This window comes from Hylobates moloch, unplaced genomic scaffold (genome assembly GCF_009828535.3).
Source record: "Hylobates moloch isolate HMO894 unplaced genomic scaffold, HMol_V3 SCAFFOLD_19, whole genome shotgun sequence".
NCBI classification, from domain to species: domain Eukaryota; kingdom Metazoa; phylum Chordata; class Mammalia; order Primates; family Hylobatidae; genus Hylobates; species Hylobates moloch.
The window spans coordinates 73,942,991-73,956,106 of NW_026652294.1; the positions used below are offsets into that span (position 1 = coordinate 73,942,991).

The 13,116-nt window shown below is 40.4% G+C and overlaps 1 protein-coding gene across 3 annotated transcripts in view; it reads left to right on the forward strand.

Annotated features, from left to right (window-relative positions):
* The window catches only part of AK3 (adenylate kinase 3), a 64,676-nt gene that overhangs the window by 21,009 nt on the left and 30,551 nt on the right, over positions 1–13,116 (forward strand). For 2 of the 3 annotated variants that reach the window (XM_032137782.2, XM_032137784.3), the window contains 3 exons: positions 1,123–1,295; positions 2,247–2,365; positions 7,355–9,283. In XM_032137782.2, the coding sequence (XP_031993673.1) occupies positions 1,123–1,295; positions 2,247–2,365; positions 7,355–7,475 (413 nt within the window). In that variant the 3' untranslated portion in view covers positions 7,476–9,283. Of the gene's footprint in view, positions 1–1,122; positions 1,296–2,246; positions 2,366–7,354; positions 9,284–13,116 lie in introns of those variants that run through there. The other variant, XM_058431217.1, reaches the window with a different exon arrangement.

The window sequence follows — 13,116 nt, forward strand, 5'->3', positions numbered from 1 at the left end:
AGTGCCGAGATTACAAGTGTGAGCAACTATGCCTGGCCTAACTTTTGTCATTTTTGAAAATATATAATTTCTACTAATTTTAATTTTTTTCTGGTATTCCGGACAAAATGTCCTTAGTAACAACATCGCAAAGTCAAAAGTTTGTGATCAAAGTATTATTTTAAATTCCCTAATATGCTTGGGTGTATTTCTGAATTTACTCCTCAGGTACATTAGCCTGTCTGGTTTTGAACCACATTGTTTAGCTGTATAACACATCTGTTTATCTGTTAGGGTTTTGTCCTTTTGCATTAATAGTTTTCCTTTAGCTGGACTTCAGTTTCATTTTGTCATATTTCAGAAATAGCCTCTGGAGTGTTTGTTTGTTTTTGAGAAAGAGTCTTGCTCTGTCACCCAGGCTGGAGTGCAATGGTGTAGGATCTTGGTTCACTGCAACCTCCCCTCCCGGGTTCAAGCGATTCTCCCCCCTCAGCCTCCCAACTAGCTGGGATTACAGGCACCTGCCATCATGCCCGAATAATTTTTGTATTTTTGTAGAGATGGGATTTCACTATGTTGGCTAGGCTGGTCTTGAACTCCTGACCTCAGGTGATCCGCCCTCCTCGGCCTCCCAAAATGCTGGGATTACAGGCGTAAGCCACTGGGCCCGGCCAGCCCCTGGAATTTGAGTGAAGATCATGAGTTCAGTTTGAGTTTAAAGGCAGGAAAAGTCCTGTGTCCCCGTTAGAGGTAGCAGGCAGGAGGAATTCTTTGTTATTTGGGTGAGGGTCTGCCTTTTGTTCTATTCAGACCTTAAAATTGATTAGATAAGGCCCACCCATATTAAGAAGGGCAATGTACTTTATCAGTCTGCCTATTTACATGATAATTGAATAAGAAAAGCAGCCTGACAGTTATACCCAGCATAATATTTGCCAAATATCTGGGCACTCATGCCCTAGTCAAGTTGACAGGTAACCATTACAGTTGCACTGCAGCTGTGATCAGCCTGCCTGGTGAGCCTCATTCCTTTTGTTCAGATTGTCCAACATTAATTCTTTCTTTTTCTTCTCTCGCCACCTGCCCCCCACCCCCCACCCCGTACTTCCTTTCTTTTTTCTTTTTCTTTTTTACTTTATAAAGGTTTTCCAAGGACACTTCCACAGGCAGAAGCCCTAGATAGAGCTTATCAGATCGACACAGTGATCAACCTGAATGTGCCCTTTGAGGTCATTAAACAACGCCTTACTGCTCGCTGGATTCATCCCGCCAGTGGCCGAGTCTACAACATTGAATTCAACCCTCCCAAAACTGTGGTGAGTAGTTGTTGTGGAACTGTCACATAGCAGACTGTCCCTGAGTCCTCTTGCCCTAACAGACATAAGTTTAGTGAACTTGGAAATCCTCTGACTGACCAAAACTCCTGAGGGTATATTCTCAGGTTACTTGGTATAGTTGACTGATCTAGTCCACTGAGCTTGGTGCTAAAGGTGCCCCAGGAGCAGCAGGGGTTTGTTACTCATTCAAAAACATTTGTTGATTTCCTACTCTGCCAAGGAGTATGTTAGGAGTTGGGCTGACAGAGGTTCATGACACCTTGGTTTATTTAGGACTTGCAGTTGAAATTCCCAGTTTATAGCTGAATCTTTTTGAATATATATGAACTTACTTAGAGGCTGCTTAGAAAACCTTTTACAGCCAACTGAGTCCTGCTAAATTAAAAAGAAAGAGGCCGGGCGCGGTGGCTCACGCCTGTAATCCCAGCACTTTGGGAGGCTGAGGCGGGCGGATCACAAGATCAAGAGATCGAGACCATCCTGGCTAACACGGTGAAACCCCGTCTCTACTAAAAATACAAAAAAAATTAGCCAGGCGTAGCAGCGGGCGCCTGTAGTCCCAGCTACTCAGGAGGCTGAGGCAGGAGAATGGCATGAACCCAGGAGGCGGAGCTTGCAGTGAGCCGAGATCGCGCCACTGTACTCCAGCCTGGGCGACTGAGCGACACTCTGTGTCAAAAGAAAAAAAAAAAAAAAAGAAAACGTTTTACTCTAAGGCTAAAGTGACTGATAACTGTGGAAATGAAACTGGCGTCCCCTGTTACTGTTGGAATGATCTGTCTTGAAGTTGGATTCCATTTATTTAAAAGTTAGCACATTTTTGTGCTTGGCACTTGCACAGAGATGTCTGTTTAAAAATAATTGAACTGCTTATGAAAATATCCTTCAGAAATATGATACCTGATACTAGTCTCTTCTAATCCTGTTTAGGGCATTGATGACCTGACTGGGGAGCCTCTCATTCAGCGTGAGGATGATAAACCAGAGACGGTTAACAAGAGACTAAAGGCTTATGAAGACCAAACAAAGCCAGTCCTGGAATATTACCAGTGAGTTTCTGCTTTTCAGAACTTCTCTTGCATAATGGTGCACTAAGTCTAGTTTTGATTTTCCTTCCTCTACAGCTGAAATGCTAAAATGCCAAAAGACCCAGTTCACATGGGCTTAAGTAATAAAGGAAATACATTAGCTTGTGTAACAGAAGTCCGGAAGGTAGGTTGGGCTTCAGTCCCACCTGGGTTTGATCAGTGTAGCCGTTCTCTTGGTTTTGCCTTCCTGTGTGTGTATTGGCTTTGTCCTTAGGCTTCCTGCATGGTAGCAGGCATTTGCAGAATCAGCCAGGGCTTCCTCTTCTATGAAGGGCTGAGGGGTAACCTTTCCTCCAGTGAACAGAAGCCCAGAGCACCACTCCGATGGAGCCAACTTGAACTGTAGTCAGGGAATGCCTGGCACTAACTGTTACAGGCTTAGGTTACTGCCTACTGCAGAACCAGTCATTGGGGTGGGAAGGATTCCACTGATTCCACTGACTAGTCCACATCTAGAGTTGGTGGTGCGACAGTCTCACCCATACTCTGCTATGTGCAGATGTTCCACAATTTACAATGAAATTACATCCTGATAAATCCATTGTAATTTGAAAATACGAAGCACCATGACTTAGCCTGCCTTAAACATGCTCAGAACACTTAGATTAGCCTACAGTTGGGCAAAATCATCTAACACAAAGCCTGTTTTGTAATAAAGTGTTGAATATCTCACATAATTTACTGAATATTGTACTGAAATTGAAAAGCAGAATGGTTGTACAGGTGCTCGAGGTACAATTTCTACTGAATGCATGTTGCTTTCGCACCATCATAAAGCTGAAAAATCCTGCATTGAATCATTGTAAGCTGGGAATTGTCGGTAGCGGAGGCAGGGCTGGAATGAATGCTGGGGAGGCAAACTTAATATTGCCCACCACATTTGCCAATACAGGATGCTGTGGCGTGGAAGAATCTCAGATGGCAGCTAATCCCTCAGACTATGTAATTGGCTAGCAGTCTTTAAAAGCTTACATTTTAACATTGTTTTGTCTGCTCTTGTTTTGTCTGCAACACGTATAGGAACTGTACTGAATGAGTATTTGACTTAGGCTAAGAAATAGTCCAGTTTTCTTACTGAACCTTCCTGCGTCCCCTTTCATTTATGTACTTACTGAATACCGATCCTGATCAGGGCAGAACAGTATCTTGGGCAGAACACAGACTCTGGAGCCAGAATACCTAAGTTCAAGTCCCAGCTTATCATCTTCACCTTCACCTTCTGCTTAACCTCTGCCTATTTTTTCCTCTATAAATTAGGGAAGAGAATAAAGGTTTGAAAGATTAATATGGGTAACTCTTAGAACTGTGCCTCACACATAGAAAGCACTATAGAAATGTTAGCTATTGTTATTGTTGTTGTAATAGGGTATGTATGCAGTAAAAATCTGAAGCAATAGTTTCCAAACATTTATTTATTTGTTTATTTTAGAGACAGGGTCTCACTCTGTCACCCAGGTTGGAGTGCAGTGGTTCTATCATAGTTCACTGCAGCCTTGAACTCCTGGGCTCAAGCAATTCTCCTGTCTCAGCCTCCCAAGTAGGCAGGACTATAGGCCCGTGCCATCAGACCTGGCCAATTAAAAAAATTTTTTTAGAGCTGGGGCTCTTGCCATGTTGCACAGGCTAGTCTCAAACTGCTGGCCTCAGGCAACCCTCCTGCCTCCACCTCCCAAAGCATTGGGATTACATGTGTGAGCCACCATGCCTGGCCTTTCAAACCATCGTAATTGTTTCTGGAGCATAAAATTACAAGGTTGGCAAACCATTTTTTATAGTAGCTGTTACTATAATTTTGTCGTTTGTTTAATGAGGATGGTTCTGAAAATTACCGTCTCTTTTGCCCTAGGCAAGCTATTTAACTTCCATGCCACAAATCCCTTATTTGTAAAATCAGGCAATATTAAATAGCATCTGCTTTATAGGGTTGTTAAAGGAATTAAGTGAGAGATCCTGGAAAGTCCTACAACAGCCCTGGTGTCTATTAAATCATTCATTGTCAGCAATTATTGTTTACTCTCTTGACACTGTGCTAGGCCCTTGGTCCACATGGACAGTTAGATCCAGTCCCTGTCAGGCTCCAAGAAGCTATGTATGTGGGTGAGGTGGGCAGCTGGGTAAACAGTATTTATTATACAATGTGATATGTGCTTATATTAACTAAGAACCTAATTCACACCAGCTTAAGCAAAAGGGGAATTTGTTGGTAATGTAACTAAAAAGTCAGAGATAGATGGATGGGTCCAGGTGTTCAAAAACACCTATCATCAGGCCTCAGTCACTCAGCTCCATTGTCCTGTGCTGGCTTCAGTCTCAGGTGTGCCCTCCCTGTGTAGCAGCCCCTCAACTTTCCAGTTTACCTCCTACCAGTCAGAAACCCCAGCAACAAAGAGACTCTTTTGCCAGCAAAAGTCTTGGGGTTGGCACCGATTAGCTCTGATCATGTCCATCCTTGAAGATGGGGACTGGGGACAGTCTCTCCTGAACCTCGTCGACTGAGTTTGCTGGAGAGATTGTTTCCCAAAAGTAACCAGAGGAAGGGAGAATGCATTGTTGCTGGGCAGATAACACCACCACTGCAAGGCTATGAATGATAATCCCCCAAAGCAGTGAAGTACCAGGGGTTGTTGGGATTTGTTCTGTCAAAATATCAAAATATGTGAAGGGGCCTGGGACAGTGGCTTATGCCTGTAATCCCAGCGCTTTGGGAGGCTAAGGCAGGAAGATCCAAGGGGCAGGAATTCAAGATCAGCAGGGGCAACATGGTGAAACTCTGTCTCTACAAAACATAAAAAAAAATTAGCCAGGCATGGTGGCACACGCCTCTAGTCCCAGCTACTGGGGAGTCTGAGGTAAGAGGATTGCTTGAACCCCGCAGGTTGAGACTGCAGTGATCTATGATTGCACCACTGCAGTCCAGAGCGTGGGTGTCAGAGTGAGACCCTGTCTTAAAAAAAAAAAAAAAATGCAGTAAGGGAAGTTGAGGAAGGCTGTGAAGATGAAGTGAATGACACGGGTCCCTGTCTTAGGAGATATTTTAGAAGTCTTTCTAGGCTGCTTCTGGCTTTTGCTGCCTCTTGCTGTTAATTCAAGCTTTTCTTTTCTTTCTTTCTTGACAGAGTCCCACTCTCTCTCAGGTTGGAGTGCAGTGGTGCCATCCCAGCTCACTGCAGCCTCCACATCCCAGGTTCCAGCGATTCTCATGCCTCAGCCTCCCCAGTAGCTAGGACTACAGGCGCGTGCCACCACGCCCTGCTAATTTTTGTATTTTTAGTAGAGACGGGGTTTCGCCATGTTGGCGAGGCTGGTCTTGAACTCCTGACCTCAAGTGATCCACCCTCCTTGGCCTCCCAAAGTGCTGGGATTACAGACGTGAGCCACCACACCCGGCCTAATTCAGTCTTTTCATTCTCAGCTCCCACACATAGAACTCTGGGGAGACTTGACTGAAAACTGAAAGTTTATTTGCAAGAATGTTAGTAATAGTCAGCATTGTTACTTAAAAATGCTGACAGTTGTATTGTTGGTTGTTTTAAAAAAACCTCTTAGCTGTGGGACATTATAGAGTAATTGGTCTGTGTTTACAAACAACATGATGCCCTTACTCTTTGGAGGACCAATTGTTGAAGCTGGTTCCATTTTATTACACAGAAATTAAAATGACAAATGTTCACCCACGATTTAGGATCGAATAGGCGTCTGCAATTGTGCCCTCAGTAATTAACCCACTTGTGACGCTGGCTTGATTTTTAAAGTGGCTCTTCAAGAGGCTTACAACAGCTAAGAAGCTTGTTCCCTTGAAAGCTGTACCAGGTGCCAGTGAATTTAGAAGCAGAGGGTTTCTAATATCCCAAGAATGCTGTATTTGCGTAATTTCCCTCCTTAGCAGATGTTTCTTACCGAGAAAACAGTGAGTGTCATTTAAGTTAACTGTAGCAAATTTTATGAGGTATCAAGAAAAGAATGCTTCTGTCCTTAGTGAAACCCCTGAAAACCTAGTAAGAAGGGCTACAAAGGTATGAGGGATCCTTTTTTCACAAAGTAATAAACCAGAGTTCTTAGGTTGTCCTTATGCAGCCTTTAAACCAGTGCATATGTGTGTAGGTGTATATGTGTAGGTGTGTATATGTGTAGGTGTGTATATGTGTAGGTGTACGCATGGACTAGAGGAGGGGTGTTAGCAAGAGGAAGGCCAGAATCTCTGGAGGGAATCTGTGTGGCTTGAAAAGCAACCCCAGGATTCTGATCTCACTCCTCACCATATTATCCACAGGAAACTGGAGTAAGTAGAGTAGACTTTGGCTGCTGGTCTAGTGACAAGCTAGACAAATCTGCCTGGGAAGAAATGAAGACAGTCAACAGGAAACCCAATAAAACCAACACTTTTTTTTCCCCTTTCTGTTAATATTCAGAAGAGTGGAATAGAGGAGAAAATAAATGTTGGCCTAGGCAAAAAGGAAAGATACTCAAGTATTAGAAAGTAGCTTTTGCAAAGGAGTAAGTAGAAAAAAAAAGCTGACGGGTGTTCTGGTATCTTATAAGTTCTGTTTGGAAATGTACTACGAACTTGGTGATTTGGGCTAAGTTACATTACAAAGGGATGATTTTATTAGTAAAATAAGAAAATTTGAGCTTTGGAAAGGATTAAACGAACTATAATATGTAAAGCATGTAGCACAGCCTTTGACACACAGTGCATGTTCAATAAATAAAATAAATGATAGGTGCTGTTATTTTTTTAAGCACCCATTTTTATAAGCCGGAGAGCACAACTGAAACTGAAATCTAAATTTTCCAATGCCCAGCCAAGTGCCTTTCTCTCCTGATTACACAAACCTATACTTAGCAAGACTCCTATATCTACATTATCATCATTTACAGAAAGGCTTTGAAAGAGCTTATTAGGAAGACTCAGACCTGTGTTTGTTTGTTTTGGTTTTGTTTCATCTTTAGGAAAAAAGGGGTGCTGGAAACATTCTCCGGAACAGAAACCAACAAGATTTGGCCCTATGTATATGCTTTCCTACAAACTAAAGTTCCACAAACAAGCCAGAAAGCTTCAGTTACTCCATGAGGAGAAATGTGTGTAACTATTAATAGTAAGATGGGCAAGCTTCCTAGTCCTTGCATTTAGAAGCTGCTTTTCCTAAGACTTCTAGTATGTATGAATTCTTTGAAAATTGTATTACTTTTATTTCCACTGATTTTATTCTGGATACTAAGGATGTGCGAAATGATTCGGAGACTAAGATTCATCCTTTGAAATCACCTAGTGTGTTGTATGCAGTTCTCCTCAAAAACATCAGCCATGACTGAACTTTCAAAACATGTTAGAGCAAAATTAAAACAGCATTTGGTAGTAATCTAACTTTTTGTTCAGTTAACAAGTGGTTGATAAAGTTTCCATATTTTTCTGGAAAAGTTAAAAAAAGTTACATGTCATTTGGAGAAAATACGTAATCAGAAATTTTTGCATAGATTGATGCCAAAAAAGACATTTCCAGCATTATGGAACATGGTGAGACACTATATAAAATTCCAGAAAGAGAGCAACTGGATTTACAGATTTATTGTGAGACACAAATTCACTGCTGCCTTTACACTAAGAAATGTATATGTTAACCATATATGCTCTATTTATTTTGTTGTTAAGCATATTTTCGGTTTACTCGGAATTTTCAATTTGCTATAAAAATGTATCAGTTAGCATATAGAAAAATATTACTTGAAGATGACTTGTTTCCTTTGAAAATACCTATGTACTGAGGGTTATGATTTATGTCAAAAATTGACATAAGTGCTTTTACAAGCACGAAAGTTGAATGAATTTTCAACAAAATGTAATTAAAGTCTGTGTTTTCAGATGTGACTCAGGTTAAGAAATGTGTTTTAAGATCTACTTGCTGGTTTTTCTTTTTGATCCAAATGTATGATCTGCCCGGATAAATAACAAGTTATAGTACCATCTCCCCCGCCAAAAAAAAAAGAGAAGGAAAAAGAGAAAACCCATGGCAGTATATAAAGAAAGTAAGCAGACTCTGTCGTTAGTAAATAGATGAGGCATGCCTGGGAAACACTCCCTTGGCATAAATAGCAATCAATCATAATTAAACAGGTGTACCAATAAAAAGAATTTACATGATAGGTTAACAAGGACCAGGAAAGTAAGTGCGTTTCCTGAAGGAGTTCTTGGTTCCTGATCAATACCTGTTAGCATTCACTGCCACAATATTTTAAGGAGAAGGAACTCTATTGGTGTCATCTGAGCAGCCATTTAAAAATTGGAACCTAAAGGATGGTTGCTGATGTACTGTGTGGTCTGGTGGAAGTGGGGAAATATGAGAGGTGGAGGAAAAACTTGATATGTCTTCCATGGTATATTTACTCTTACTTTAGGTGGTGCCAAATCAAATGAAACAAGCCGTCTTACAAGCTGTTATTGCCTTTAAAAATCTGTTCCGTTTTTTTCCCAGGTACTTAAACTACAAGTGCCAGTAAGTGGTTCTTACGTATTTTGGGGGGAAAATTTTATTTCCCTTTTCTTCTGATATTTAAAAAATTCATCGATCTTTCAAGATGAACCAAGGTTTTTTAAAAGAATTATAGTAAACACTTCATTCTTTATAAAACTTTCTATAATGCCTTATTTGAATGTTAATCTTATGTGCTGTCTAAAAAATGTTGTGAAATACCAAACTTACGGATTATCACTAGGTTATCAAGCATACATTAGTCTTTATCAGAATAAAATGAAATTTCGTAACTGTGGCTATTACCTTGTCCTTGGTCCTTCACAGGACCTGCTCCATCCCACCTTCCTTTCTGCTGCCTGATGTCTCAATGGCTTCTGAATGACTGTTCTAATAAATGATCTTAAAACAGTCCATAGGCTGGTTTCAATTTATGCAGTACTTCATCTCCTGCTATGGTGGCCATACCGGCCTTCATAATACCCTTAGGGGGTTTGGAAATCAAAGGGAGGAGTGGAAGAACATGGCTATGAGAATTAAGACTTATTTCCTGTGACCATTCCCTCCCCACCCCCAAAACACTTAGCCCAAAGTTTTGCACATACATTCATTACTTTAGGAATGAATATGACTGTAATACAACTTTTTTCTTTAATTTTTTTAGACAGGGCCTCACTCTGTTGTCCAGATGGCGTGCAGTGGCATAATTGGGTCACTGTAACGTTGAACTCCTGGGCTCAAGCAATTCTTCCACCTCAGCCTCCCAAGTAGGTGAAACTACAGGCATACACCACCATGCCTGGCTAATTTTATTTTTTGTGGAGACAGTGTCTCGATATGTTGCCCAGGCTAGTCTCCTGGTCTCAGACAGTCTTCCCAAGTGCTTCCCAATTCAGCTTCCCAAGTGCTGAGATTACAGGTGTAAGCCACTGCTCCCACCCAAAAACATAATTCTGTAATGACCATCATTAAGATTTATGTACCACATGGAAATACATGTATGGAGTTGAATGCCATGGCTAGGACAAACTACTATACTTTTGTTAAAAGCCAATGAGAGGCCGGGCACAGTGGCTCACGCCTGTAATCCCAGCATTTTGGGAGGCCAAGGCGGGCGGATCACAAGGTCAGGAGATCGAGACCATCCTGGCTAACACGGTGAAACCCTGTCTCTACTAAAAATACAAAAAAAAAAAAAAAAAAAAGATTAGCCGGGTGTGGTGGCAGGCGCCTGTAGTCCCAGCTACTCAGGAGGCTGAGGCAGGAGAATGGCGTGAACCTGGGAGGCGGAGCTTGCAGTGAGCCGAGATCGTGCCACTGCACCCCAGCCTGGGCAACAGAGGGAGACTCCGTCTCAAAAAAAAAAAGCCAGTGAGAACAGCACCTCAACCCATTTATTTTATAGAGTAAAAGTTATTTTGCTATACCTTCTGTAAGCAAGAGTGTACTCTGGGAAATGCAAACTGGCAGTTGTTAGCACCATCCAGAAATTTCTGTCAGTTCCATTTCAAATAGTTTAAATACTGGCTCAAATTTCTAAACCCCACCTGGTGGCTACTTTTCCCCCAGCTATATATAATGGCATTCTAGCAAGATATTTTGGATCCTCATAACTTGTGACAAAACTGCCCTATACTAACAGCAAATCATTGTAATTATAGATCTCAAGTTACGTTAAATTGCTATACTTGCAACCAACAGCAAGAATTTGTATTTTAGAATATGTTGTGTCTTCTCATTGACGAAAAAATAAAAATAAAAATAAATCCTCAGGCCCTGATAATAGCTTTCCTATCTTTGCAGTTAAAGATTTTCATCTTGGAAGTTATGGTTAAAAAATTTTTAAACAGTTAAAATAGTGTAGCTGTGCTTAAAGCTTCTGATAAAAGCCAGTATGCTTTGTAGAGCCCTTATCCCCCTCCTGCTTTTTAGTTTTTAGCTCACTAAATGATATAAACACTGATTTTTCCATATATAGCACTGAATAAACTGTCATGCCTAAGTGTAAATCAGTCCAGCACTGTGTCATCTTTTTCTAAAGGATTCCAAGTTAAATGTCTGATGTGTAAATAACATGAAGAACCGTGCTGTTAACTATGTGAAAGATGTGGGAATTTTAAAAATCATTTTCTCTATTTAGAGAAGATCAAACAAGTCTAATTCTTCAAAGCTTATGAGAATGGTTTCACTTCATATTAGATGGTAAACAATCCATAATGAACTTATATTCACCCTTGTGTCCCCCTCCTGACCCCCTTGGCTCACATAGTGAGCAAGTAATTTTCAGATAAATCAACTTCTCAGAACTATGCAATTGTATATACATGTCCATTACAGATGAGAAATGGATGGATTTAAGGGTTTTGTTAAAAGTATGTTTGCTATAATGGCAAAATTGAAATGGAAAGCCCAACCTCAACCCAGACAAGTACCTCGGTTCTGTCCCACACCAATTTAAGAACTGAAATGCATGACTCACTTAGAAAAGTAAACTGACATTTGTTCTCTGAAAATACCCCAAGGTTAACTTCAGGATCACCTCTACAATCAGCTTTTTTCGTCCTGTTAGAAAATCCACTTACTAAAACAGATTCATGTTCTCTGGGCAGCATGTTCATTCATTTTTATTTTTAGATGGAGTTTCACTCTGTTGCCAGGCTGGAGTGCAGTGGCGCCATCTTGGCTCACTGCAACCTCTGCCTCCCGGGGTTCAAGTGATTCTCCTGCCTCAGCCTCCTGAGTAACTGGGACTACAGCCATGCGCCAGCATGCCCAGCTAATTTTTGTATTTTTGGTAGAGACAGGGTTTCACCATGTTGGCCAGGATGGTCTCGATCTCCTGACCTCACGATCCACCCACCTTGGCCTCCCAAAGTGCTGCGATTACAGGTGTGAGCTACTGCATCCAGCCGTTCATTCATTTTTAAAAGGGTAATATGATATGCCAGTCTGAAAGAAGAGGAGGACCTGATTTTCCTAAAGAGAAGTTATAAGAGATTGTGAGCTCATTAGGCAAAATTTAAAAGAGCCCACTAATGGTATAATTGGAAGAGAATGTTACCCATTTACCTAACAGTAATAATCTTAAGGCAGTATTATCTTCACTACCACTGAAAAAATGACACTGAGTTAACAGAGAATAAATGGACAGCTATTTGATTTAAAAATTTTTTTATTCAAATATTAATTTTATCAAATGAAACAAGAATCTTTGATGATACTTTGATGTAAAAAAATGTTTCATTCATGTGTTTGCACTTTCCATGGTTTGTTTAGGGTAAATTGTCCAACCTGAAATATTAATTATCCCTTTGCTTAGTATACTCTTTATTTCTTCAGAAACAAAAAAAAGGTAGGAATTAGTTCAAGGATGTCAATTTACTGCTTCTAGTACTAAAGTATGGCTAACTATGTAATTTATAGCCTTTAAGTGCAAATTACGGCATCAGTCAGTGGTTCCCACAACAAACCCAATCACACTTTCATACTCAAAACACAGTATTTTCTTTTGCAAGTAAAAATATATAAATCAAGTTTCAAAGAACATCTTTTCAGTACCCCTCAAGAATAGTTTACTCAGTTTGTTGATACTTTCTCTCCCACCAGTCTTCAGTCATTAAATACCTCTAACTTAAAGAAGGCAAAATGAAATTCAAAACAATTTGAATGCTTACAGGCAAGTCCTGGGAAAGGGAAAATAATAATTCAAGTAACATTTCTGTGAAACTGGGAATATGGCTCCTGTGTCTGCCCATTCTCTCAATTTGGTAGAAAGGGAAAAATAAGAGCTTGCTTCAGAACAGAACAAAAAGAAAAAGATGTCTATGACTAGGTCATGGGTTTTAAAAAAAAAAAAGTACAGGCTGACAAACACTACTATATAAATTAGTCAAACATTTTATTATAGAGTATATATTTATATCAAAAGCACAAAAAGACTTTTATTCTGAAAACCAGGAAGATTGTGATGTTACAGAAGAAGATTCAGTAATTCCAGTCCATTTCTAGGGTACTAAGTGTCTGATCACCTCAGTTAAAACAAGATACAAATGAGGCCAAGGTCACAGGTCTGATCACCCAGAGTCCCTTAGCACTATTTGGTTTCTCAAGTTGAGACATGTATTCCCAATCCCAGTTAGCCACCTTCCAAGTGTTTGCTACTAGTCTTAATGGGTACTTAGCCAAAGACTACACCCAAATATAACCAAAGCTTATGTTTAAGTCATAAGATTAATCCTTCAATAA